General features: G+C 58.1%; 3 protein-coding genes across 4 annotated transcripts; all 3 read left to right on the top strand.

Annotated features, from left to right (window-relative positions):
• Positions 1-919: 919 nt before the first annotated feature.
• On the top strand, positions 920-9,366 carry RUNDC1 (RUN domain containing 1). Its single transcript, XM_044999759.1, has 5 exons — positions 920-1,255; positions 3,981-4,139; positions 4,431-4,629; positions 4,970-5,083; positions 6,068-9,366. Exons 1-5 carry the CDS (start codon positions 920-922, stop codon positions 6,931-6,933), a joined length of 1,674 nt encoding a protein of 557 aa, XP_044855694.1. The 3' UTR covers positions 6,934-9,366.
• A 943-nt stretch (positions 9,367-10,309) lies between these two features.
• On the top strand, positions 10,310-15,274 carry RPL27 (ribosomal protein L27). The gene is made up of 5 exons (XM_044999149.1): positions 10,310-10,386; positions 10,951-11,033; positions 12,422-12,591; positions 13,410-13,520; positions 15,184-15,274. Exons 2-5 carry the CDS (start codon positions 10,953-10,955, stop codon positions 15,230-15,232), a joined length of 411 nt encoding a protein of 136 aa, XP_044855084.1. The 5' UTR covers positions 10,310-10,386; positions 10,951-10,952; the 3' UTR covers positions 15,233-15,274.
• A 1,273-nt stretch (positions 15,275-16,547) lies between these two features.
• IFI35 (interferon induced protein 35) lies at positions 16,548-26,531 on the top strand. 2 transcript variants are annotated; one of them, XM_044999194.1, is made up of 10 exons: positions 16,548-16,618; positions 17,359-17,390; positions 17,973-18,068; positions 18,360-18,518; positions 19,379-19,492; positions 20,050-20,194; positions 20,528-20,649; positions 23,511-23,700; positions 24,019-24,125; positions 26,218-26,531. In XM_044999194.1, exons 2-10 carry the CDS (start codon positions 17,373-17,375, stop codon positions 26,407-26,409), a joined length of 1,143 nt encoding a protein of 380 aa, XP_044855129.1. In that variant the 5' UTR covers positions 16,548-16,618; positions 17,359-17,372; the 3' UTR covers positions 26,410-26,531. The 2 variants fall into 2 exon arrangements, with proteins under 2 accessions (XP_044855129.1, XP_044855128.1); XM_044999193.1 differs by having other exon boundaries at positions 17,359-17,405.
• The last annotated feature ends 287 nt before the right edge of the window (positions 26,532-26,818 follow it).

The raw sequence follows: 26,818 nt of genomic DNA, 5'->3' as shown, positions 1-26,818 counted from the left end.
ACCGGAGCCGCAGGACCAGCGGACCCTCCGCAGGCACATCTGCAAGAGGTCCCCCGGAGCCGCGGGACCAGCGACCGCCAGCGCGCCCCCCGCAGCGTGCCGCTGTGCTTGGGGCGGCCAAATTCCTAGAGCTGCCCCTGGGTAGAATGGGGAAACTAGGTGAGGGGTGAAGAGGGGCAGAGGGCAGAATCAAGGGCACAAAGAGCCCCTGGCATAGGGGATGGTGGTGTAGGCTAGGGGGACATGGTTGGGGGACACAGAGCTCCTGGCATGTGACAGAGGCGGGAATGGAGGGACACAGAGACCCTGGCAAGGGGAGGTAATATGGTGGGGCTTGCAAGGAGTCCCTGCAATAGAGGGGTCTGGGACATAGACACATGGAGCTTGTGGAGCAGAATGAATGGAGCCCCTGATCTGTGCAATGGGCTCAGCCTGTGTCTGACCCTCTAGTATAATTAAGAACATCGTTAATCTCAAAGGACTTTACAAACCAAAGCAGGAGGACCCACTTCTGTGGCACAGAACTGCAGCTACCTCTGGGGTGAAACTCATCAGGCAGCATGATTTGAATAGCAGCCAGTCTCCCCACTCGCTTAGCAACCGGGCGAGTGGGAGGCTGGGGATAGGCCCTGGCTGGGGGGGGGAAGGGGATTGGCCCAGGGGGAGGGGGCGGGGCCAGGAGTACATTTGACCTACAGAGTTGTTGCAGCAGTAACTTGGGGAAGCCCCGCCCACACCACGAGCCCCGCCCAGATACGGACAAACCCCGCCCATTTTAAAATGTTCCAAGCGCCGCCCCGTTTCCCGGAAGCGGCGCCGCTTAGCCCCGCCCCCTGGGGGGACCGGCGGCGCTTCCGGGAAGATGGCGGCGGCCGAGGCTGCGGAGCGGCCCCGCTAGCGGCGGCGGCGGCGCCGGGCCATGGAGGCGGAGGGCGGGGCGCTGGGCCCCGGGGAGCGCTGGGCCCCGGTGGGGGCGGTGGCGGAGGCGGACGAGGCCGAGGGGCCGGGCGGGCCGGGCTCGGGGCCGGGCTCGCCGGGGGGCTCCCCCCGCTCGCTGCCGCGGCTCCGCGCCGAGCGCCGCCGCCTGCACGGGGCCCTGCTGGCGCTGGTCTCGCACTTCGCCCAGGTGCAGTTCCGGCTCCGCCAGGTGGCGCGGGCCGGGCCCGCCGAGCAGCAGCGGCTCCTGCGCGACCTCGAGGACTTCGCCTTCCGCGGCTGCCCGGCCGCGCTGGGGGACGGGCTCGGGGAGGCCCCGGTGAGTGCGGCCGGGCGGGCTGGGGCGGGGGTCGGCCCAGGGGGGGCTCAGCTGGGCAGGGGCCGAGCAGGAGTTCAGCCCCCCCCCCAGTGTGGTTCTTAAAGGCTTTTCCCTCCCCTGCCGGTGTGTGACACCCCCACAAACTGCGCGGGGTGGGTGGGGGGGTGTCCGACTGGCTGCACACACACCACCAACCCAGTGCATAGAGTGGCCCGAAATGGCTCTGTCCTCTAACCTTCCTCAGTTAGGCCTTCGCGATTTCCCTCGGAACAGATGTTCAGACAGACATGTACCTGCGGGTGACTGTTCCCTTAGATTAGAACAGCGCCTGCCTCTCCGGGGGGAGGATTTACTGCGGACACACACACTTGTTCTCTACGCTACAGGGGCATAGCTGTAGCTGTGCCTTCGTAGCATAGATCCCCTCAGAAGGAGTGATACCGATGGCCCTTCTCAGAGGAGAAAGATACAGGGGAGAATTCAGTAAAATTCAGAATCACTGTTTTCTGTCATGCTGCCTAGTGCTTCTGTCTTTCACTCTCTGCTTTATTGAGCGTGTTATTCTCATGAGTCACGGATGCTAGGTACACCATTGTCACACCCTACAGAAGTGGAATGGCACTGCTTGCAGTACATGATTTTCTGAACAAGGAACTGATTCAAGGTCAAAAGACCCAAAATCCAGAACTGACTTAATAAAATGGTTTAATCCAACCTGTGTACATGGGGCTAGACTGTTAATGCCCATGCTCTGGACTGATCTGTCCTTGGGCTAAAGAGCTGTTTAACTTAGGCACAACCATAGTTAGACTCAACTACACAGAGTTTTCTTCAACTTGGTGGTTTCACAGTCTGGATAGTTGCTTAATATGAAAGTTCACATTTGAACCTCAGCCATGAAATGCCCAGTTAAAATGAGAAGGTACAAGTGTGTCCAGCAATAGCCATGTGAAGGAAGCTGAAGTGATACTGCACTTAGATCGCTGATAATGTTTGGTTTCTACACAGTATTAATACCTTACTGTAACCTGTATATTAGCCTCCTGCATTAGTTCTCTTTCCACTAACCTCAGAATAGCGGAAGTTGACCTTCCTCATTTGATCTTACATCTGTACAGATAAATTGTATTTACGGTTCCCCACCCCTCTCCACCTTTTCCTCAAGCACAATGAACAAGGCGTCATAGCAAATTATGCCTGGGGCTGCATTAGGGTGCTGGGTCTAGCCAAGGCCCCTGCTACCAGCTCATGAGGAAGCCCTGTGCAAGGGGCCAGCTCACACTGGAGAAGAGGGGAGAGGGACAGGGAGGTTAATTGGGAATGTTGCTGCCTTTTTGCACATGGGAAATCTGGATGATTGCCATTTCCCTTTTTTTTTTAATGTTACTAAAACCTGCTTAGCAGCTATTACATCACCAAAAACAGCAGGGCAGGGACTTCGAGCTACTCACAGAAGCAAAGAAGCTTTATCTGTACCCTCACTGGTCAGTCTGCTACTTTGCAATTAATCAGTTTTAAATAAGATACTGTTACAAGGCTTTCAGCCCCACTCCAGTCTCATACACCAAGCCTGTGTCCAGTGGCAATTTCCTGTCCATCTGCAGTTTTCAAATGCTCCAGTTTAACCTTGTGCCAGCAGTGGTGAGGACAGTGAGCAGAATGAATTCTGGCTCTTGGTTGAACTCTCTTGGTCTCTCTCATTCTGCCTGTAGGCATTAGTACTGCTTGCAAATTCTAGATTGAAGTCAGGGCAGTTCTAACATTTGCTTGGGACATTTATTACCCTTGATTTTCATGCAGGAGCAGAGATGGGGTTTGTGGTCTTGGTACTTAATTGGCTTTGTGTGTAATTCAGAAGGATCCCAAATATCTGTGAGATAATGAGGTTTTATTTAAATAAATAAAATTTCAGCTACTTTATTTGGGGGAAAAAAACCCAAACCCAAATCTAATTTAGAATGTAATTGAATATTTCTGCTTTTTATTCCCATGCTTAATACCTGAAGGTCTTGGTAAGTGCCACTGTCAATATAAATCTACCTTTTGATTGAGAAATAATGGGTTGCAATTGTTTCACTTATGTACAATTTGAGTGCATTATCCAGAAAACCTATTCCTGAAATCCCCTTAAGGTTATACCAAGATAAAGTGCCATGCAGTTTGTGATTGTAATATGTTATAGGAAAGATCTGGGGGCTGAAACTGGGGTAGCCTTCTGTGGTTGGCAAAGCACATGCACACCTAATGCAGCTATATCCAAAAGCAGTGCCCAGACCTCTAGTCTTTTTGGAGCCCAGCACTTACCATGAGAGAGCTAAAGAAGGATTTTGTACAATGTTAATGTATACAAGTGCACAGAGCCATGACTCTTCTCTGCTATGTAGGGCATTGCGTCAGGTTGCTGCTTCACTCTGAGATGTGTAAGAACTCCAGAAGTTGCTATGAGACATGATCATCATCTGGCTGCTTACAACAAAGTTCTCTACTTGCTGAGGTTTCTAACTAGTGAGACTAGAGTAGGGGGTGCAAGATGCCTGCGGAAGTGCTTCTTTTGTATAGTGGTGACTGGGCTGGAATTTCGTCTCATTGAAAGCCTGCAAGTGAGGGCGCACAGAACTCAGTGGCATGGGCTGTAAGGTTAACTTCCAGACGTCCCTGTGTAACAATCCTATCTCCAGGGCTATGAGTGCAGTTTTCAATTTCTTTTCCAATAAACTCATTTCAGGGTGAGCGGGAGAATCAGGAGCGAATCGAGGCCCGGAAGGAGAAGCAGCGAGAGCTAATCATGCAGCTCAAAACGCAGCTAGATGACTTGGAGACCTTCGCTTACCAAGAGGGCAGCTATGATTCACTGCCCCAGTCCATGGTCATGGAAAGACAGCGGGTAAGGCCTATGGATCCTCTGCCAGTGCCCTTTCTTAACACCAGCTAGTGCCTTTCTCAGAACACTAGCATGTGGCCAGTGCTGATTCAGGCAGCTGTAATACAACATCATAAGTCTGCATCCATGAATATAATCCATAGGGACTACTACAGTTTATTGTTAGTGGATATAATAAAGTCTGGACTGGCTTCACCCCAAAATAACTAGTGGGTAAGTGAAAGCAGCATTCTGGCTCCGCAGGTGGGATGGCCACATGAGATCATGCCACTCATTATGTGTAATGTTCTGCAGGTGATTATAGAGGAGTTAATAAAGAAGCTGGATATGAACCTGAATGAGGATATTGCATCGCTGTCCCCCGAGGAGCTGCGGCAGCAGGTGGATGTGGCTGTTGCCCAGATTGTCAATCCTGCAAGGGTGAAGGAGCAGCTGGTGGAACAGCTGAAGACGCAAATACGGGACCTGGAGATGTTCATCAGCTTCATTCAGGGTCAGTGCTGGGTTTCGCTTAGACAGTCAGGAGAGCTGCTCATTGGTGCAGCAGGGGCATCTTGGGTATAGCATGGCTTGAATTAGTGAGAGGAAGGATGCAGACCTCAGTGGGGCAGAATCTGGGCATAGAGTAGCACAGACATCTCCGTGGCGATGTGATAGTGTGTGGAGAACCTGGGACACTGATAGGTGTGATGCTGAGAGGCAGGATGGTCACCCATGTGTAGAGGAATATGAGGCAATACTGACTTACAGTCTGTGGTGTGTACCCTAATTCTTCCAGCTGATGTAGGGATGCAAAATAACGAACTGTTGTCATTGTGGATTTCTCATTCTAGATGAAGTTGGAAGTCCCGGCCAGGTGGAGGATGGACATTGTGAATGTTCAGGCAGAAAGCATGGAAGTGGCCCCTACAAACCAAATGCCAGGCTGCCTCCTAGGAATAACAGAGGTGGGCAATTTACACGGGTTTGGCTCTTGCTGCTTCTCCTTTTGTTGGCCAGTTGGCATCCAACATGCAGGAACTGGTGTCCCATCACTTCCTAAATTCAGCGTTGCTTTTCCCCTGCTAGTGGTGATTTCCCTTACCCTTTCATTGATCCAGACAATAAGCCAGAAACCTCATGTTTGAACTCTTACCTTTCCCTGTTGGCCAGTGTGATTGTACAGTGAATGTGCACCAACACATCACTGAGGGATAGGATCGCTCTTTAACTTGGAGCTCACAAATATGAGGGGCTTCTGATAATTATCTAGCATCAGACATAATGCAAACAAGGTACTGTGCAGTCTTTCCTGACATGCTGTACCTTTACCAAAGCAGCTCAGTCTTGGCCTGCACCACTCCAGCTGTTCTCATCCTGGACTCTTCATCAGCAGAAATCACTGGCTGGTGGATCTGTTGTTCCTTATAGATTACAATGAGACCACCCATTTAAGAACTTGATTTGGTCCCAGGTTCTGGACTGAGCAGGCCAGTTTATTCCCTGAGACAACTAGTTCCTTGCACATCAGCAACTTCCTTCCACAAAAGCTTCTGGCACCCTGTAATTATCCTTCTGATACTGGGATATTCACAAATCTGTGTCTGGAACACCCTCTCCCCTCACTAGAAATCTTGAAATTCTGTTTTGGTCACTTGTGCCTGCTAAAATAGCATCCATCATAGGATTCATTCGCTGCCACGTGATTTAAGGTGGATAAGGCAGTTTGAGAATGGGACACATGAATATCTGATGCCCCATTTTCCAGTTTGCATGAGTGCTGAGAAGCTGCCACTCTCTCTTGAGCAAAGCAGCATGAATCACCCAGCCAGCAGCACCAGAGCAAAAGCATCCCCTAGTAGAGTGGCTGATGAGCTCCCTGTATATAGGAACAAGCAGAGATAAATCTGATTCTCTAATGACAGCATTTCTCCTTTTCCCTAACCAACCAGTGAACCCAGAGGATGCCAGAAAGATGCGAGAAACAGGCCTGCACCTTATGCGTCGCATGCTTGCTGTGCTGCAGATATTCGCTGTCAGTCAGTTTGGCTGTGCTACTGGTCAGATCCCCCGCACCCTCTGGCAGAAGGACCAGGCCAGTAGGGACTATTCTCCCTTAATTAAGAAACTGGAACTGTCTGTAGACCAAGTGAGGCAGCTGGCACTGAAGCACCAGCACCAGGATCATGTGCTCAGCTACTCCAGCATGCAGGATGTCTCCTTAGGAGCGAGAGATGAGCTGACTCTGGCTGTGCGGAAGGAGCTGACCATTGCTATACGAGACCTGATGGCTCATGGGCTCTATGCCTCTTCTCAAGGGATGAGCTTGGTGTTGGCACCCATTGCATGCCTGATTCCTGCATTTACCTCGTCACCACAGACCATGCACCCCTGGGAACTCTTTGTGAAGTATTACAACACCAAGAATGGCCGCGCCTTCGTGGAGTCCCCCGCGCGCAAGCTTTCCCAGTCTTTTGCCCTTCCTGTGACGGGGGGCATCACTGTTACCCCCAAGCAGAGCCTGTTGACGGCTATTCACACTGTCCTCACAGAGCATGATCCGTTCAAGCGCAGTGCAGACTCTGAACTGAAAGCCCTGGTGTGCATGGCATTAAATGAACAGCGTCTGGTCTCCTGGGTGAATCTGATCTGCAAATCTGGGGCTCTGATACAGTCTCACTATCAGCCCTGGAGCTACATGGCTAACGCAGGCTTTGAGAGTGCACTCAACATTCTCAGCCGCCTGAGCAACTTAAAGTTCAACCTTCCTGTTGACCTGGCTGTCCGGCAGCTGAAAAACATCAGAGATGCTTTTTGATGGGTCTTTTCCAGATCAGCCCCCTTTCCCCAGAAGGAATGTGTTAACTTACTAGCTTAGAGGAGGAGCATTGTTTATGACCAAACTTGTCCCCTTTGAAGCTGATTGTGGCTATTAGGGTAGCAATGTAGTATCTTGACACTGGAAACCTCCCTTACAAGACTGCCTGTGAGGAAATGCTGCAGATGTTTGGGTTGTGCGCTACCTCACCCAGGCCTATGCTAATGCAGCTAACAACAGAGCTGCTGCACCCCATCTGTTGGTGCTTTGCCTCTGTCACATGCATTAGGCATGAACCACTGTCTGAAATGCAATAAAAAGGGCCTGATTTTACAGCCAATGCATCAGAGCAGCTCCTGTGGAGTTCAGTGGAAGTGGTTCCTATGCTGTGGCTGCATGCTCAGCCCCCAGAATTTTTAGATGTCACTTGTGGCAGTTTGCTGTTTCACACAGGGCTGTGTGAGGCTTTTTGACAGATGTATCTTACTTCTGCTGCTTAGGCTTGATGTAACATGCCCAGTGGTGGAGTCAGACATCCCCTCCCCCACATTTATGTAGATTTTGAATGTACAGGAGGCCTGGGAACAATTTCTGCTCTGGTGCCTATTGGTTTGTATCTTGCAGGATTAGTGGCCACAGAGATCCAGACATTGACACATTCTTTGGACTATGTGGTGACAGGTGACTGGATTGAGCATTGTGTAAGAATCTCAGCTTCCTCTTGGAGCTTTGGTCAAAGCCCTGAACACCATCAGGCCAGGGTTTTATTGCAGATGCATTGGTTTCACAACTGCAAACAAATATTCCCTTTTCCAGTTACTGTGTTTAACTTGTGTTAATTATTAGCCCCTGTGCTGCAAGAACAGTTGCTCATATGGCTCCTTGTAGAAAATACATTGCAGTAGTTACAGATGTCTAATATTCCCAATGTAATTCTTAAAAGCACTTCTGTGGTCAGTATCTCTTGGCCAGCAACTTTCTACATCGAGTGTATTTGATTATTGTGTAATTGAGCATTTTCTGCTGGTCTGAGGGCAAAGCTTCCTGCACTGGTGACAGGTAGGTCTGCAGTCAAATCAGTCAGCGCTGTTGAAGTAGTAATCCACATGGCATTTAGGCTGCATGAGAAAAATCACTTCTGGCATCAAAAGAGAACTGAGGGTTTGAGTGGAATAGAGCTGAGGAGAGTGCAGTCTCCTTTTTACGGGCATCAGTGATGCCCTGAGTGGCAGGTAGTGGATTTATATTGGAAACAGTAGTGCCAGGTTTCCCTTCAACTTCCTGGCAAAACAGCAACATCTGAGTCTCAGGCACATGGGGGATGGGTTGGGAGTGACCACTCCAGTTGTACATTTAGTAGCTACAAATGGGGCTGTCATGGTTGGGTCTTTTTGTTCCCAGTTTCCCACTGTTCATAGTAGCTCCCTTTGAAGCTTGAAAAGGAACGTTTCCTTACTGCCAGTTCCCCTCAGTTGCACGCACAGTTTGGTGCAGCAGGGTTGTTGGTTTCATCTTATTTCTGTCTAAAAAGCATTGAAGCTATTCTTTGGGAAAACATGTAGAATTTCATAGACTGACAGCACAGATTTTGGCCATCGAGCACTGGGGCCCATCTGCTCTCATTGAAGTCAATGACAAAATGCCACTAACTTCAGAGAGACCAGAATCTGTCTCCCCCACCCCTTAACTGTATTCCTAAAATTATTTGTGTATTTGGAGGAGAGTGAAATGTATAGAACACTGTAAGGAGGGTGTTAGTTTCTTTGATTAAGACTTAGTGGTTAGTAACACATTCCTCCACATGTTTTTAATGCAGAAATAGTTTACTGAAATATAATTAAAACCAGCAGCAGTGACACTTACATATGTGGAAACTCTTTTCACGTTGTACCCTTCAGATATGAAACTGTTTATGTATTTTCAGAGGCTTGTCTAAGGGTGAAAAAGTCCAAGCTGATTTATTCAGGTAAACTTATCTTCCTGGACAGCAAATTATAGAATTACTAATGACCAACCACATTAAGATTAGCTGGAGAGGCAAGATTTAATTCAAGAATAATTTCCATGGAACATTCCCCATTCTGGTTTGGCTATTTTTTGTCTGAAATCTGCATGTTTTTGTCAAATTTGTGGCAGTTACAAATAAGTTGACAGTTGAAGTGTCTGATTGCTGGAAAGGTTTTTCTGGAGCCCTAAATGGTTCCATAAAGCATCTTGTCTTTGGGTTTTTCTAATTCTTAACTCCCTTTTGTTATTTACAGTGCTATGCTGGAGAAGTGTGTTGTACCCTAGTTGTTCAGATATCTGCTTTATTTCTGATGTTGATTTTGTTCTGATTTTAGGTCTCTGCGTATGTGCAATAGGATGAATGTATTTGTGTTGTGGAGAGTACAATATCTATTACTGATAATAAAAGTCATGGTTGTTTGTGTATGTTGTATTATCTATTTGTACATTAATAGATAAACTGTTAATGCACCCTCTCATTTCTTCTAGACTTTGAATCTTCAGTTCATACTTACAGTCCTTACCTTTATAGCGTGTATGCTGCACCATATTTAGGAACAGAACAGAATAGGTTGGTAACTAAAAACTGGAGTCAACAAGGACACTAATGGGCACCACAAGGGTCAGATGATGTCTTAATAGGAAAAACCAAAACTTCTGGACGATCAAGTGCACCCATTTCACATATGCTCTGTGGGTGGCAAGGAAGAGGCTACCTTGGCCTTCAGGGCTGGATTTGAAAGGATTGTCAATTTTAAAATATGCATGGCTGTCTGGAATAATGCCTCCACTGACAAATGGAAAAAAACATGGAGTGGGGAAAATACTACTTTTCCATTAAAAAAAACAGGAGTACTTGTGGCACCTTAAAGACTAACAAATTTATTTTAGCATGAGCTTTCGTGAGCTAAAGCTCACTTCTTCGGATGCATAGAATGGAACACACAGACAGGAGATATTTATACATACAGAGAACATGAAAAGGTGGAAGTATGCACCTTGAGAGATGCCCTCAAAAAGAAGGAGATTCTGAGTGTAAGGCTCCAACCAAGGGCCGGGGGTAGCTGTGTAGCACCGCGCATCCCTTTAAACTCACCGAAATGTGTGCGGGGGGTGCGGTGCTGCCCCCTCCCGCCAGGCCGCGCCGTGCTCGGCGCTGTATCATCTGCACCGCGCACGCTCCCCGCCGCTGGGAGAGCAGGGCGGCTCTGGGGAGGAGCGCTGAGCGCCCGCTCTCCTAGGGCCAAGCCCGACCCGGCCAGCGGCCGCCAAGGGAGGGGACCTGGGGCCTCTTCCGCCCCTCTAACCCGCCCTCACCCCGCGCGTGCGCCGTGGCCCCGGGCGGGAGGAAGCGGAAGTCAGGTGACCGGAATCGCGGGGTGAAAGGTCGGCGAAGCGGTAGCGCCTTCCTTTTCCGGTTTGGGCGCCATCGGAGCCGGAGCCTCGGTGAGTGCTGGGGGGGGCGGGATGGCATCGGCCGCCATCCGCGGGGTGGAGGGGCCTGGCGGGGGGCGGGCGTGGGGGGTGCCTGGGGCGGGGGATGTTCCGGCCGGGGCCCGGGCTCGGGGCCCCCGGGGCAGGTTCCCGGTGCGTGTCTGGGGCCGGGCCCCAGAGGAGCCCCCGGGGGTGGGGGGGCAGGATGCTGGCGGTCCCTCGGGCAGTGGGGCGGGCCGGGCCCGTGGGGGGGGGCAGGATGCTGGCGGTCCCTCGGGCAGAGGGTCGGGCCGGGCCCGTGGGGGGGGGTCAGGATGCTGGCGGTCCCTCGGGCAGTGGGGCGGGCCGGGCCCGTGGGCGGGGGGGCAGGATGCTGGCGGTCCCTCGGGCAGTGGGGCAGGCCGAGCCCGTGGATGGGGGGGCAGGATGTTGGCGGTCCCTCGGGCACGGGGGCGGGCCGGGCCCGTGGGGGGGGGGGCAGGATGCTGGCGGTCCCTTGGGCAGTGGGGCGGGCCGGGCCCATCGTGGGGTTCCTGGGCTGCCGCCTGGCTCCTGACGCCCGTTTGCTCCTGGCAGAGATGGGGAAGTTCATGAAGCCCGGGAAGGTGGTGCTCGTGCTGGCTGGGCGCTACTCGGGGCGGAAAGCCGTCATCGTGAAGGTAAATCTCCTCTTGGGGGGGGGGGGGGGGGGGGGTTCACCCTGGGCCAGAAGCCGCGAGTGCCCCGCCTGCAAGAACCAGGGAGTTGCGTTAGGGGTGGCGGCGGCCCACTGCCCCCACCTCTCTGGGTGCGGTTGAAAAGCATTGGGCTGGCCAGCGTGGTGGGCTTCGCCTGGGATGGCTAAGAGAAGGCCCCACCTACAGATCTGGGGGCTCACGAATTATTTGCTCCCATCCCTTTGGTGACATGTAACCATGGGTCACCCTTAGAGCCATAGGCTCTCACCACTCTCACAGTTGTCTGTGACATCACGTTCTAGCGAGAGGCCCTGTTCTGACCATGAGATTGGGGATTTATGGATTCTAATCACTTCGTGGGTCACTTAATCCCTGTGTGGTTTAAATCCACTTCTGTGGGCCTTAGTGGCTGTGTGTGTTCAGTGAGATTTGTGAGGGTTGCTTAACATTTGCTGAGTGGGTCACAGAGAAGCCAGTGCACAGACATTCGTGCTGCGCCAGGATGTGAAGCATTGTCTAGTGGTTAGGCACTAATCTAGGATCTGGGAGACCAGGGCCGATTTGCTGCTGTGTCGCACACTTGCTTTTGGACGTTGGGCAAGTCACTTAATCCCTCTGGGTGCAGCTGGTGGTGTGATTCCCAGCAGGGATAAACAGGCTCATGTTAGCCGCCTGAGCTGCAGCCTATGCAGCTATGTCCACACTGTTACCTTCAGTGCACTCGCTTGAGGAGAGCTGGCATGCGTCTGTCTGCTTGTGCTCGGAATCCAACCCACCAGGAGCCGTGCAGGGATAACCTCTGTTTCTCACCTGTAAATGGGTATAATAGCACTGCTACCTCATGGGGGGATTGTGAGGATAAATACATTAAAGATTGTGAGGCACTCAGCTCTTACAGTGACAAGGGCTGGATAAGCACGTAAGGTAATTAGACATCTGCTTTCTCTGTGTTACCTAGGAGCATCTGGAAACCTGTCATCCATATGCTGCTTGTTGGGCTGAGAACGGAGGTGCCTAGAAACGTTAACTCCTAGAGCTAGATAGTTTGAGGTTGTTGCGTGTGTCCTGTTGTTGTTCATGGGAGTTGCACACCCGCAGAAGAGACGCCTCTAAGAATCCCATGGAATACAGCGTGAGCATTCTGGGGGCTTCCCTTAGTGCTGCTTTTTGTGGCATACGGGCTTTAGATCTGCTCCCATAGCAGAGGATTTTCTTTTGGGGTCTGTGCACCCTCCCATTTGTCTCTCTCTCCAGTGCCTTAAACTCATTAGGCTATAACAGTTCTTCTGTTCAAAAGGTAGAAGAATCTGTGGTGACCTCCCAGAATCCAGGTTTCTGTGCGTTGCTGATAGGTCTTCTGTGTGTTTCAGAACATTGATGATGGCACCTCAGACAGACCGTATAGCCACGCCCTGGTGGCTGGTATCGATCGGTACCCACGGAAGGTAACTGCTGCAATGGGAAAAAAGAAGATAGCGAAGAGGTCCAAGATCAAATCTTTTGTGAAGGTTTATAACTACAACCATCTAATGCCCACCAGGTGAGCAGGCTCGGGCTCACTGAAGTGCTGCTAATAGAACTAGTAAACTACTTTTAGTTTCCTTCAACATGGCAAAAGCAGATTTTCTCTTTGGTAAAGCCTAGAAACCTGCTTCTCTGAGATTTCCTCAGTTATGTCCTTATGCAGCTCAATGAATCGATTTGCAGGATGCTGACTTGGGTGGCCAGTGATGATTATCTTGGAGGATTCAGAAGTTGGGGTGGGACATTCATGATCTTCCCCATCCCTTTATCATCGGGATTCAGGCTGGCACTCTTGCTGTGGGAGAGGCCGGACAAATTCTATTGTCCACAAATGCATCTCTTGTGGCATTGGCCATTATTTAGGCCTTTCATTTGTTTTTCTTTGGCTGGGAACACAGCCTTCCCCCTGTAAGCTCTGAAGAGGATTTGTAATAACGATATGGATCTCCTTGGTAAGGGACTTTGAGAACTGCTGATGGACAGTGTAATAGAAAGAGCTGAGAATTGGGGATTGTAGTAGACCCAGCATTTCATGATACTGTCACTGACCTTCCCTTCCCCACTTCTGTTGTGTGCTGCTGAGTGCATGGTGAGGGCAAGCAAAGCAAGGCTGCTTGGCACCTCTCACTATCTGCTGGCTCAGAGTGCTTGAGGACTCCTGGGTCATTAAGGGTGCTGGCCTGAGTCTGTTTTTTAGGTGTGTTTTTACTGCCACCATCCTGGGCTGGCAGGAGACGTGCACTGTCTAGCCAGACTCAGGCTATCTAGCATCCTGGCATGTGGGTGTCGCCCATCTTTGGGCTGTTTCCAAGTCTGCTGTTCCCTCTCTCTCAGGTATTCTGTGGATATTCCTCTGGACAAAACCGTTGTCAATAAAGATGTGTTCAGGGACCCTGCACTGAAACGCAAGGCAAGGCGCGAAGCCAAGGTGAAATTTGAGGAAAGGTGAGTTGGAAACTTGTCTCCCTCCTCCAGCTGCTTGTTACATTTTTCACTCCTTTATTGGACTGTAGGAATCTGTTTATACTTTAGTTTCTGAGTCACTGAAACCTGCAGCCCAGTCCCCTAGCTTGTTCTCGTTCTCAAGTGAAATGTGTCCAGCCTGAGCTGTTGGCTGGGAAACCCCAAGAAACACCAGGTTCGTATAGCACTGATGTCCTAGCACGCTCCTGAAGGGGGCTGTGCTGGCCCTGCAGTGACAGTAACTGAGGGTCTGGCTGCTTGAGGATGTTAAGATCCTTTGCATTGACTGTAAATTAACGCCAGGCCTCATCCTAAATTAATATTTACATACTTCCCTCCTTCATGTAGAGTTCTCCTACCTTTTCAGCTGGATATGTTTAGTTTTCCACTTCCTGTCCTTCACTGTGCACTCTTCCACCCCCAAGGAGGTTGCATTCTAGTGGTGGGGGCGGGATTCTTGCAAAGCAATGTGTTGTGTTAACAAGATTTAATACTGCACTTGCACAAGCACCTGTGAACATACTGCAGGGAGCAACCTTGCGCGGGGGGGGGGAGGGTAGGAGTAGGAACAGCTGGGGCCTTGAAGAGGCTGTTTCCTAATTTTGGTCTCTGACATCCTGTTCCTTAGTTACCTGTTAAGTGCATGTCACTGGATTCCCTTCCCTGGGTACATGACTCCAGTGTGTCCAGGATTGAGGCTGATTGATTTGCCTTCTCAGTGGCCTATTTCAGAGCCTGCCCTTCAAAGGAAGGAATTATGACTAGCATCCCCCTCAAGAGAAGCCAGCATCTTTTCCTTGGCCTGCCTGCAGAGGGAGGATTGGCTTCTACAGCCATCCTCACTGCCTTGGCTCCTGTGCTAGCAGCAGGCTTGTGCTGCTGTAGCCGTTCTGGCTCACCTCTGGCTTGGGGCTGTGCAGGTGTCATGTTGACTTTGAAGTTGTGAAATACCTAGTGGGAATTGTTAGTCCTGCAACTGCCGAGAGTTTCTGCCCTTGTCCCCTATCGTCTTGCTGACTATAAAGGGTTAAAGAGGAAATTGTAGGCCTCCTTTAACTGGGTTTGGGGCACAAATCTCCATGTTCACTTAACCCAACAGCCAGAGAAGCTAGTTCTGTCCGGGGCAGATGCAGTTTTACGTTCTGGGTTATTCCCCTCTGGGTGAGGCACTGGCCCAGGATTTGGTGCAGGGGGGTGTCATTTTGCCTTTGCTTTCCTCCTTCCAAAGGCCTGTCATGCCTACTAGGAGGCTCGCCCCAGCTTCCTGTAGTGCTGCTGATGTGGCCACAGGAGTCCTGCACAGCAGTGAGGTGGCTCCCTCTTCCCGAGGAGCTGAACTCACTGCTTGCATGGTGCTCTCCGGCCAAGATGACGGGCTGGGCTCTCTGTTATGGGGCCTGTGTGGCCAGGCTGACGTGCCACAGGAACAGATTCTCACTAGTGGGTTTAACCCAAGCAGATGAGGGTGAAGAGTCCCACATGAGTTTCCTCCCTGAAGGATTGGGGGAGGGAGGTGTTGGCTACTCTAGAGCCCAGCTCAGGCTGGGCAGATGTGAGCTTCAGCAGGCCTGAAGCTTGGGCTGAGGCTCGTTCGGGACACTGGTGCCAAGTGTTCCCTAATGTGTGGATTGTGTCTTTCTTTCAGATACAAGACTGGCAAGAATAAATGGTTCTTCCAGAAGCTGCGATTCTAAACGTGTGACATGGCTGCATCAATAAATGTGTATTAAAAAACATTTTGTTGCCCTGTAAAATGTTCCCTGGTGTGAAGCATCTGGCTTTGCCGTGTAAACATCACTTGCTCTGTGCTTCGGTTAGATGACTTGCAGGGGTAATTACAGTCCACGCCAGCCAGGAACGGATTCATGGAGCGTTAAATGGAATTAAATACTAACTGAGATGGCTTTGGAGAACTGCCCTAAGAGTTGTCTCTGTATCTGATGCCTTCCCCACACAATGTTGAGAGCAGATGACAAAGCTGCTCCACCTTTCCAGCAATGGAGGCTGGGTAGTCTACAATGCTCTGAATGTCAATTAAGGTCACTCATGGGGAGGGAAATGATTCGGGGTCCTGCTGTCCCAGCTGGCTTTGGTTCTTTGGCTAAGAAATGGGACTGATGCATTCAGTGGGGGTGGGGGTATCATTTTTTCCAATTGCCTTCGCTAAGTATTGGCCTTTATGGGGCAACTGGCAACTTTGTCTGACTCAAATAGTTTCCACCTGCATCATTGACCTTTGGGAGTAGAAGCTAAATGAAGGTGGTGTGAGCTCAGCAGCAAGTAGAGGTAATTTAGAGGGTTTATTGTGCAGAAATTGTTCCCTTGCTTCATCAAAAAGGTTTCATGAGCACCTGGCTCATGGCTTATTGGAGGTGCCTTTGGGAAAGTGAAGATCAGGAACTGAGGAGTTGGAGACAAATAAGCCTCTGGTCTCCCCCCACAGCGACTCAGGCTCACTGTACCCTGCCTGAGGTTAGACTGGGATGTTGGGCCCTTGCAGGACCCCACTGCTGGGAAGGGATGATTGTCTCAGTGAGACCCGTTCTCCTCACTCCCTGAATCACAAAGCTTTGCCTTGTCCCGGTTTCTTTAAATGCTCCCCCTCGAGGTGTAAGGGTGACTGAGGGCGCTGGGTCAGTAAGGGCCTGCACAGGTGCTGGCTACATGACGCCATGCGGCAGAGTCTGCTGGTGCAGTTACCCTGCTCCTTGCTGAGGGCAGCATCCGGCCCCAAGACCGAAATGACCTCCCCGGGGTGGCCATCACTCCTGAGCCTTGTTTGCACGGGGGAGGGGGGTGGCCCTGGTTAAATCCCAGCTTTGCCCCCGCGTGGACGCGTTTGCTGCGGGGTCAGTGCCGTGTTCCTGTGCAGACAGGCCGCGGTGCGCTCCCTGCTGGGGCCGGGGGGCGTCTCCTTGCCCTGGGGAAGGCGCCGGGCTCTGCCCCTGCCCGAGGCTGCGGGGCTGGGCTGCTCGCAGGCGGGTCTCTGGGGCTGGGCGGGGCACGGGGCGGCCGGGAAACGAAAGTGAAAGAGGAGCCGGAGTCGGGCAGGAAGCGCCGGCGCCGCTGCAGGAGCCTGGGTCGATGAGAGGGGCTGCAAATTCCGCATGGGAGCGCGCCCTGCCCCGAGCCCCCGGGGTGCTGGGGGGGCATTGCATGGCCTGGGTCCCCTCGGGTGTTGGGGGGGGGCTGCTCCTTGGCCTAGGCCCAGTCCTGGGTGTGAGGGGGTCGCCCAGGGGGGCTCTGCGCCCCTTCCCTAGGGTCTGGCAGAGCCCCTCCCTCATTGTTTCCAGCCCGGGTGCCCCAGGTCGCTGCCTCCCCAAGTCCCTGTCTGGGGTGACCAGGGGAGCCCCTTTGTGCTCCATTCCAGGGATTCCCTCCCACCCTGGGGTGTTGCAGTCCTGGGGACAGGCCCATTTGCCCCCACCCGGGAACTGGTCTCAGCCTAGGGGGCCAATCCTCCCTTTAGACTGTCTCCTGCCGCTCCCCGGGGTTTCTGGGCACCTGCAGGTGAAGGGCAGGGCCAGTCCTGACAGGGGGCACAATCAGATCAGAGTGACCTGTGGGGACCATGGGGTGAGCGCTCATCTGTCACCCCAAGCCTCCTCACCCCCCTGAACCTGGCGAAACGCTCCACGCTGCAGTGATTGGCCTGTCCGGAAGGCCCGGGCCAGGAGATCAGTGTATGCTCGGATCTCCCTGCGTGACGCGCCCATATCACTGTAGAGCCGATGCTCAGCAGGATGCTGCTGGGGGAGAACCCGGGGGGTGGGGTGATTTTGGTGCCAGATTCTGACACTTTGGTGCTTTCTCTCCCCAGGTGTGGGCGACACAATGACAGATTCAGAAGAGGTAACTGGGCACCAGGCGAGTCAGTCCCTGTCCTGGGCTTTTGAAAGCCAAAGTGGAAATTAACCTGAGAATAACATTTCCCCGGGGGAGTGCCAGGAGGTTGGTTGGTTGAGGCCTGGTCTTCACTAGGAAATTAGGGTCGTATAACTCCGTCGCTCAGGGCTGTGAAAAATCCACCCCTCCGAGTGACGCAGCTCACCCGAGCTAACCCCTGGTGTAGACAGCGCTCTCCCATCGACCGGCCGCCTCTCCAAGGTGCATTACCCCTCCCGTCCGCGTGGGCAGCGTCTTCACTGAAGTGCTACAGCAGCCCAGCTGCAGCGCTTTGAGTCTAGACGAGCCCTGAGTGCGGGGAGCTGGAGACCACACAGGGCAAAGTCCAGCCGGAAAGTTCCTTCCCCACCCCATGCGGATTCTGGCTCCCCCCACACCCCTCTGGCTCCGCCCACATTGAATTCGGACCCCTGTGCTGGCGGAGCTAGAGAGCTCACGTGCAGATAGTGATGGGCATAGCCCATGGCCCGGGCTGCCCCATGATACAGCGTGTGGGCTCTGGGGTCACTCCCCTCTCCTGGCTTGCAGGAGTCCTTTGTCCGTCTGCCTGATGAGCTCACACTGGAGAACAGCCCCCCCGAGATGACACCCGAACGCCTGCAGCAGGAGATTGAGAAATGCAAGGTGGGTCCCTGCCCAGGCACTGCAGGTTGAGCGGCTGCTTTCCACGCGCGTCGATGGCGGGATGGGGCAGGGGCTCAGAATGCGCCTACCCGTTCCCGCCGCAGTGTGTGGGTCACGGAGGCCCAGACCCAGGTGATTCTGGGCTGATAGCGCCTGGGGTGGAGCTACGCCCCGTTGCCCACCCGCACGGGACAGACTGGGATTCTGCGGGGTTGAAGTGGCAGTGGGGACGGGGTAGCCTCTGCAGAGCAGCCCAGGAGAGCCTGACCTTCCCTTCGGTGCCTCTCCCAGGAGCGCTGCCAGGCGCTGGAACAAGACCGGCTAGAGCTGGGGATGGCGAAGGAAGCCGCTGAGCAGAAGACACAAGGATTCCAGAGAGAAGCCGAATTCCTCCGTGGGAAACTGGAGAAAGAGACGTCTCTGAGCAGGGAGCTGGAGCCCTCCTCCCAGGCTGGTCCCTTTGCACCCCACCCTCCAGGATGCATTTAGTCTGAGTCTAGTGAACATATCACAGAACCACAGCACAGACTGGCACAACTGGCCACCTCTGCTCAGCAAAGTCCCAGGGCTGGGGTCGCAGGGGGTGGGGGACGGGCAGGGCTGGGGTAGCGGGGGCTGCGAGTGGGGGTGGGGGACGGGCAGGGCTGGGGTCGCTGGGGGCTGCGGGTGGGTGTGAGGCAATAGCAGAGCTGGGTGGGGGACGGGCAGGGCTGGGGTCGCAGGGGGTTGGGGAAGGGCAGGGCTGGGGTAGCGGGGGCTGCGAGTGGGGGTGGGGGACAGGCAGGGCTGGGATCGCTGGGGGCTGCGGGTGGGTGTGAGGCAATAGCAGAGCTGGGTGGGGGACGGGCAGGGCTGGGGTCGCAGGGGGTGGGGGACGGGCAGGGCTGGGGTCGCAGGGGGTGGGGGACGGGCAGGGCTGGGGTCTCAGGGGCTGCGAGCGGGGCTGGGGGATGGGCAGGGCTGGGGTGGCAGGGGCTGCGAGCGGGGGTGGGGGACGGGCAGGGCTGGGGTCGCAGGGGGTGGGGGATGGGCAGAGCTGGGGTCGCGGGGGCTGCGAGCGGGGGTGGGGGACGGGCAGGGCTGGGGTCGCAGGGGGTGGGGGACGGGCAGGGCTGGGGTCGCAGGGGCTGCGAGCGGGGGTGGGGGACGGGCAGGGCTGGGGTCATGGGGGCTGCGAGCGGGGGTGGGGGACGGGCAGGGCTGGGGTCACGGGGGTGGGGGACGGGCAGGGCTGGAATCATGGGGGGTCCAGTGGCAGAGCTGCTCTGCCCTCCTCTCTGATTTAGCTTTTCCTTCCTTCCTTCCTGAAGGAGCTTTGTCTGGCAAAGGCGGGAAGGGACAAGTTGCTTCAGGAAAAGCAGAAGCTGGAAAAGGAGCTGGAGGAGCTGGAGGAGAGAAGAGTGGCCTGGGAGCAGCAAGCGAAGGTGAGGAAGTTCTCAGCAGGGCCTCCAGCCCCCCGCACATCTGGTGATTGTCACTGGGGGGCCGCTGGGCCTGCCCCGCGGGGGCTGATCCGGCGGGTCTGGGGCAGGCTGCGGTGAGTGAGCTCCACTCCCCTTCTGCTGCTCGGAGGGAGGGTGCACCAGCCCGCGAGTGGCTCTTGTGAGGGGAGACGAACCCATGGGCGCAGGGCCTTGCTTTTACATCTCGGCTGGGAAAATGCCCCCTGCAGCACAGCGCCCCCGGCACTGGGCTCGGCGCTGCCTGGGGGGAGAGAGCCCTTCAGAAATCCCCAGTGTGCTGTGGCTGGTTGCCCCTTGCAGGGCTCCCGCCCCGATACCGCCCCGGCTTAGCTTGGGAGCTCAGACGGGGCCCTGCCCAGGGTGCTCTGGCGGCAGCTTTAGGGACCCTGCACCCTCGGAGCGACACCGTGTGGGGAGCTGAGCTGCAGGCTCTCCGGTGGGGGCTGGTGGGGATGGGCCCCCGCCGTCTCCCCCCTCCCCTCCCTGGGCACAGCACTCCCTCCCGCTGCTTCCCCCAGGCGCCGCCCTCCCTGCCGGACAGAAAGATGTTGTTTAAGGGACACGTGACGGAGGCCGAGGACGTGAACGCACTGGTGGTGGCCCCTCGGATCCAGCGTGCACTACCTGGGGGCTCTGCCCTCCTCACCTTCGAGGAGCCAGAGGGTAGGTGTGTTGCTGCAGCCCAGCCTGCCTCTGGTCAGCGCCTAGCTGGGGGGATGCGCAGCTCCACACACGCTGGCTAAGACGCGCAGCCTGGCACCTGCTTGGGGTCCCTCCCTCAGAGGTGACTGGCCGGGGCCTGAGGCCCCAGCATTCCCCTCGCCAAGGGCCCGTTGTGCTGCTGCCCTTTGCTTCGCCAGACTCTCCCACCACCGGGCTGCAGAGCCTCACGTGCTCCTGGGGGGGATTCCCTGCCTGGCTTGGCCCTGGCCCAGCCCGCCCCAGAGCCGCCTGCCTGGCGCTCCCCAGGCCTGACTGGTTTCTCCCTCTTTGCAGTTGCCCAGAGGATCCTAGAGATGAAGCAGCACGAGGTGAAGCTGGATGAGAGTGCAGGGTGCGAGGGCCGGGTGCGAGTGCAGGCGGAGCCGGTGGAGCTGCTGCTGCCCTCAGCCCTGGAGGTGAGGCCCAGCTGCCAGGGAGTCTGTGCCGCAGCCTCTCGCACGCTGGGGGGCTGGGCTGTGCCCATCAGGGGCAGGGAGCCACTCGCATGCTGGGGGGCTGGGCTGTGCCCATCAGGGGCAGGGAGCCTCTCGCACGCCGGGGGGCTGGGCTGTGCCCATCAGGGGCGGGGAGCCTCTCGCACGCCGGGGGGCTGGGCTGTGCCCATCAGGGGCAGGGAGCCACTCGCACGCCGGGGGGCTGGGCTGTGCCCATCAGGGGCAGGGAGCCACTCGCACGCCGGGGGGCTGGGCTGTGCCCATCAGGGGCAGGGAGCCACTCGCATGCTGGGGGGCTGGGCTGTGCCCATCAGGGGCAGGGAGCCTCTCGCACACCGGGGGGCTGGGCTGTGCCCGGCAGGGGCAGGGAGCCTCTCGCACGCCGGGGGGCTGGGCTGTGCCCATCAGGGGCGGGGAGCCTCTCGCACGCTGGGGGGCTGGGCTGTGCCCATCAGGGGCAGGGAGCCACTCGCACGCCGGGGGGCTGGGCTGTGCCCATCAGGGGCAGGGAGCCACTCGCATGCTGGGGGGCTGGGCTGTGCCAGGCAGGGGCAGGGAGCCACTCGCACGCCGGGGGGCTGGGCTGTGCCCGGCAGGGGCAGGGAGCCTCTCGCACGCCGGGGGGCTGGGCTGTGCCCATCAGGGGCGGGGAGCCTCTCGCATGCTGGGGGGCTGGGCTGTGCCCATCAGGGGCGGGCAGCCTCTCGCACGCCGGGGGGCTGGGCTGTGCCAGGCAGGGGTGGGGAGCCATTCGCACACCGGGGGGCTGGGCTGTGCCCATCAGGGGCAGGGAGCCACTCGCACGCTGGGGGGCTGGGCTGTGCCCATCAGGGGCGGGGAGCCACTCGCATGCTGGGGGGCTGGGCTGTGCCCATCAGGGGCGGGCAGCCTCTCGCACGCCGGGGGGCTGGGCTGTGCCCATCAGGGGCAGGGAGCCTCTCGCACGCCGGGGGGCTGGGCTGTGCCCATCAGGGGCGGGGAGCCTCTCGCACGCTGGGGGGCTGGGCTGTGCCCATCAGGGGCAGGGAGCCTCTCGCACGCCGGGGGGCTGGGCTGTGCCCATCAGGGGCGGGGAGCCTCTCGCACGCTGGGGGGCTGGGCTGTGCCCATCAGGGGCAGGGAGCCTCTCGCACGCCGGGGGGCTGGGCTGTGCCCATCAGGGGCGGGCAGCCTCTCGCACGCCGGGGGGCTGGGCTGTGCCCAGCAGGGGCGGGGAGCCATTCGCACGCTGGGGGGCTGGGCTGTGCCCGGCAGGGGCAGGGAGCCTCTCGCACGCCGGGGGGCTGGGCTGTGCCTGTCAGGGGTGGGGAGCCATTCGCACGCCGGGGGGCTGGGCTGTGCCCGGCAGGGGCGGGGAGCCATTCGCACGCTGGGGGGCTGGGCTGTGCCCGGCAGGGGCAGGGAGCCTCTCGCACGCTGGGGGGCTGGGCTGTGCCCGGCAGGGGCAGGGAGCCTCTCGCATGCTGGGGGGCTGGGCTGTGCCCATCAGGGGCGGGCAGCCTCTCGCATGCTGGGGGGCTGGGCTGCGCCCGGCAGGGAGCCTCTCGCACGCTGGGCCCTGGGCTGTGCCCGGCATGGGCGGGGAGCCTCTCGCACGCTGGGGGGCTGGGCTGCGCCCGGCAGGGGCGGGGAGCCTCTCGCACGCCGGGGAGCTGGGCTGCGCCCGGCAGGGGCGGGGAGCCATTCGCACGCTGGGGGGCTGGGCTGCGCCCGGCAGGGGCAGGGAGCCTCTCGCACGCTGGGGGGTTGGGCTGTGCCCGGCAGGGGCGGGGAGCCTCTCGCACGCTGGGGGGGCTGGGCTGCGCCCGGCAGGGGCGGGGAGCCTCTCGCACGCTGGGGGGTTGGGCTGTGCCCGGCAGGGGCGGGCAGCCTCTTGCACGCTGGGCCCTGGGCTGTGCCCGGCAGGGGCAGGGAGCCTCTCGCACGCCGGGGGGCTGGGCTGTGCCCGGCAGGGAGCCTCTCGCACGCTGGGCCCTGGGCTGTGCCCGGCAGGGGCGGGGAGCCTCTTGCACGCGGGGGGGCTGGGCTGTGCCCGGAAGGGGCGGGGAGCCTCTCGCACGCTGGGGGGCTGGGCTGGGCCCGGCAGGGGCAGGGAGCCTCTCGCATGCTGGGGGGCTGGGCTGTGCCCATCAGGGGCGGGCAGCCTCTCGCATGCTGGGGGGCTGGGCTGCGCCCGGCAGGGAGCCTCTCGCACGCTGGGCCCTGGGCTGTGCCCGGCATGGGCGGGGAGCCTCTCGCACGCTGGGGGGCTGGGCTGTGCCCGGCATGGGCGGGGAGCCTCTCGCACGCCGGGGAGCTGGGCTGCGCCCGGCAGGGGCGGGGAGCCATTCGCACGCTGGGGGGCTGGGCTGCGCCCGGCAGGGGCAGGGAGCCTCTCGCACGCTGGGGGGTTGGGCTGTGCCCGGCAGGGGCGGGGAGCCTCTCGCACGCTGGGGGGGCTGGGCTGCGCCCGGCAGGGGCGGGGAGCCTCTCGCACGCTGGGGGGTTGGGCTGTGCCCGGCAGGGGCGGGCAGCCTCTTGCACGCTGGGCCCTGGGCTGTGCCCGGCAGGGGCAGGGAGCCTCTCGCACGCTGGGGGGCTGGGCTGTGCCCGGCAGGGAGCCTCTCGCACGCTGGGCCCTGGGCTGTGCCCGGCAGGGGCGGGGAGCCTCTCGCACGCTGCCTGTTCTCACGGTAGCCGGGCTGTGCTCAGTCCCAGCACAAAGCTCCCCCCATTGGCGCTGGGGCATGAAGCTCCCTGTGCCCTGCCCCCTGCCACGTCCCGGGCAGCCCCGGCCCCTCTCTGCAGGCTGGAGCCATGACGGCCTGGTGCCTGCCCCGCAGATCGAGCTGAAGCTGAGTGACAGGTGCGTCCTGCTGTCCAGCCTGCCCCGCCTGGATCTCTCGGAGGAGCAGCTGCTGGATAAGCTGGAGCTGTTCTTCAGCAAGGCGAAGAACGGGGGCGGTGAGGTGGAGCAGCGGGAGCTGCTGAGGGATTCTGGGCACGTGGTGCTGACCTTTGCGCAGGATGGAGGTAGGTGGGGGCGACGCTGAGAGCCGGGGTGGGGGGCCCTGGAGCTCTCATTCCAGGGAGGGGACAGCTCCCTGCAGCACTGACGTCCCGCTGTGCGTAGCCCGAGTGAGCCGTGTGGGGGAGACGGGGGGGCTCCCGGTTCCCGGAGGCTGCACTGGGCTTGTGGTGCTTGGCGCAGGATTCCTGGGGTGTGCTCGGGCAGCTGCTGCAGGCGCCAGTGCTGGAGCCTGAGCGGCCACTTTCGCCCCCCTGGCACTGGGGAAAGGCTCAGCCTGCGGGTGGGAGCAGGAGCTCAGGGCTTCTCTCTTCACTCGGCAGTGGCGGAGCAGCTAATGAAGAAAGGGCGCATCCAAGTCCCCATTGGGAAGCGGACGTACGAACTCAAAGTGACGCCCTACATGAGTGGACAGATCACAGACCTTCAGGTAGGGGTTGCAAGCCCCTGTGCGCTCCCAGCGTGCTCTGGTGCCACCCCCGGCCACGTGCGAGCCCCAGCGTGCACTGACCGCACCCCCCAGCGTGCACTGATCCTGATACCCCTCACACGACCCCCGTGTGCACTGACCGCACCCCCCTAGCATGCACTGATCCTGATACCCCTCACATGACCCCCGTGTGCACTGACCGCACCCCCTAGCGTGCACTGATCCTGATACCCCCACACGACCCCCGTGTGCACTGATCGCACCCCCCTAGCGTGCACTGATCCTGATACCCCCCACACGACCCCCGTGTGCACTGACCGCACCCCCCAGCGTGCACTGATCCTGATACCCCCACGCGACCCCCGTGTGCACTGACCGCACCCCCCCCGTGTGCACTGACCGCACCCCCCAGTGTGCACTGATCCTGATACCCCCACGCGACCCCCCTGTGCACTGACCGCACCCCCCCCAGCATGCACTGATCCTGATACCCCTCACACGACCCCCGTGTGCACTGACCGCACCCCCCCAGCATGCACTGATCCTGATACCCCTCACACGACCCCCGTGTGCACTGACCGCACCCCCCCAGCATGCACTGATCCTGATACCCCTCACACGACCCCCGTGTGCACTGACCGCACCCCCCTAGCGTGCACTGATCCTGATACCCCTCACACGACCCCCGTGTGCACTGACCGCACCCCCCCAGCATGCACTGATCCTGATACCCCTCACACGACCCCCGTGTGCACTGACCGCACCCCCCCAGCGTGCACTGATCCTGATACCCCTCACACGACCCCCATGTGCACTGACCGCACCCCCCTAGCGTGCACTGATCCTGATACCCCCCACACGACCCCCATGTGCACTGACCGCACCCCCCTAGCGTGCACTGATCCTGATACCCCCACACGACCCCCGTGTGCACTGACCGCACCCCCCAGCGTGCACTGAGCCTGATACCCCCACACGACCCCCGTGTGCACTGACTGCACCCCCCCAGCGTGCACTGAGCCTGATACCCCTCCCCTCCAGCCCCAGCATACACTGGCACCCCAAGCCTCAGCATACATTGACTGCACCCCCTGTATGAGCCCCAGCGTGCACTGACCCTCCTCACACGACCCCAGCGTGCACTGAGCCTGACCCCCCCTCCCCTCACACGACCCCAGTGTGCACTGAGCCTGATCCCGCTCCCCTCACACGACCCCAGTGTGCACTGAGCCTGACCCCCCTCCCCTCACACGACCCCAGCGTGCACTGACCACACCCCCCCGGCATGCACTGATCCTGATACCCCTCCCCTCCGCACCAGCGCCAGTGCACACTGACCGTGACCTCCCCCCCAGTGTGCACTGATTCTAACACCCCTCCCCTCTGCACAAGTCCCAGCACATGCTGACACCGCCACTCCTGACCCTAGCACCACTCCCACCCTGGGCGTGAGTCCAGTGCCCATTGTCCCCCCTATGTGCACTGTGCACAAGCCTCTGTGCAGCCCCCCCCCCCCCCCCGCATGCTCCAGCGCTCACTCGCCCTGGATGCTGAAGGCACAAGGCAGCTGAAAGGGTTGGTGGCCAAGAGCGTGAGCGGGACAGGGGCAGACAGCTCCGTGGGGCAGGGGCTGTCTCGGGTCTGGGTCTGTACAGCACAGAGCACAGTGGGGCCTGGCCCATGCCTGGGCTCCCAGCCCCGTGGAAATACAGATAAGAACAACATTGGGGAGCGGCTGAGACACAGCTGGGGAACCCCTGCTCTGCATTCCCCGCACTCCCTGCTGCTGGGTCAGACTAGCCGCTCTGCAGGGAGGCTCTGTGCAGAGCTAAGCTGGCGCTGGAGCTTGCCTGGCGAGCAGCAGGCCGGGTTTGTGCCTTTGTGCCCAGGGCGTGTGTCACACTCTGCTCTGACTCCTGGGGGGGGGGGGGGGGCAGGGGAGTCTCTGTGGTGGTTAATTCCATCAATTGAGATCCCCAGCAGCGGACCCTCTTCTCCCCTGGCTGCTCTCCCTGTAGCTCAGCCAACACCGGGCTGTGCCAGCAGGAGGCAGCGCGCTCTGCAGGGTCACGTCTCTGCTCTCTCCCCCTAGGTCCGTCCGTCCGTCTGTGCCAAGACCGTGCTCCTGTCGGGGATCCCGGACATCTTGGACGAGGAGTCCATGAGGGACGCCCTGGAGATTCACTTCCAGAAGCCCAGCCGAGGCGGGGGCGAGGTGGATGCCCTGGGATACGTGCCAGTGGGGGGGCAGGGACTTGCTGTGTTTGAGGAGGACACGGACTGAAGCTCCTCCGTGGACATTAACCCGAACACGAGACAGTCGGCGCCCAGGGACTGGGCCTGAGCCCACGTGCTCCGTGTAGATTAATCAGGCTCTGATTGGCATTAAAGTCTTTGGGGAGCTGCTCGCGGTCATTGCCCATGTTCTCAGGGCCGAGTGTGGCTCTACGGTCTTGTGGGGCTGGGCACGAGCAGGAAGGTGAGAGCCATGGGGCGGGAGAACCCCATTTCCGAGCGTCAGCACAGCGGGCAGGCCTGTGGGGCTCTCCACGAAGCCCTGGCTGGCGACGGCACCCGGCATGGTGGACACAGGCATGAAATGGAGTGAAATGAGCAGTGGGTCTCTGCCCACCACACCCAATAGCCTTTACACCCCACTTGGGCGTCTCTTTCCAGCAGGGTGTGGGGCCCGC

This window comes from Mauremys mutica, chromosome 25, assembly GCF_020497125.1.
Source record: "Mauremys mutica isolate MM-2020 ecotype Southern chromosome 25, ASM2049712v1, whole genome shotgun sequence".
Taxonomy (NCBI): domain Eukaryota; kingdom Metazoa; phylum Chordata; order Testudines; family Geoemydidae; genus Mauremys; species Mauremys mutica.
Note: the sequence above shows the minus strand (reverse complement) of the source record. Positions and strands in the feature narration are given on the sequence as shown.

Bases quoted from the DNA above. Each gene is read 5' to 3' on its own strand.
- RUNDC1 (XM_044999759.1), top strand. From the start codon at position 920: ATGGAGGCGGAGGGCGGGGCGCTGGGCCCCGGGGAGCGCTGGGCCCCG. The intron at 4,140-4,430 runs GTAAGGCCTATG...AATGTTCTGCAG, and splicing joins TGGTCATGGAAAGACAGCGG to GTGATTATAGAGGAGTTAAT. The intron at 4,630-4,969 runs GTCAGTGCTGGG...TTCTCATTCTAG, and splicing joins GTTCATCAGCTTCATTCAGG to ATGAAGTTGGAAGTCCCGGC.
- RPL27 (XM_044999149.1), top strand. From the start codon at position 10,953: ATGGGGAAGTTCATGAAGCCCGGGAAGGTGGTGCTCGTGCTGGCTGGG. The intron at 12,592-13,409 runs GTGAGCAGGCTC...CCTCTCTCTCAG, and splicing joins AACCATCTAATGCCCACCAG to GTATTCTGTGGATATTCCTC. The intron at 13,521-15,183 runs GTGAGTTGGAAA...TCTTTCTTTCAG, and splicing joins AAGGTGAAATTTGAGGAAAG to ATACAAGACTGGCAAGAATA.
- IFI35 (XM_044999193.1), top strand. From the start codon at position 17,373: ATGACAGATTCAGAAGAGGTAACTGGGCACCAG. The intron at 18,519-19,378 runs GCTGGTCCCTTT...TCCTTCCTGAAG, and splicing joins AGCTGGAGCCCTCCTCCCAG to GAGCTTTGTCTGGCAAAGGC. The intron at 24,126-26,217 runs GTAGGGGTTGCA...CTCTCCCCCTAG, and splicing joins GACAGATCACAGACCTTCAG to GTCCGTCCGTCCGTCTGTGC.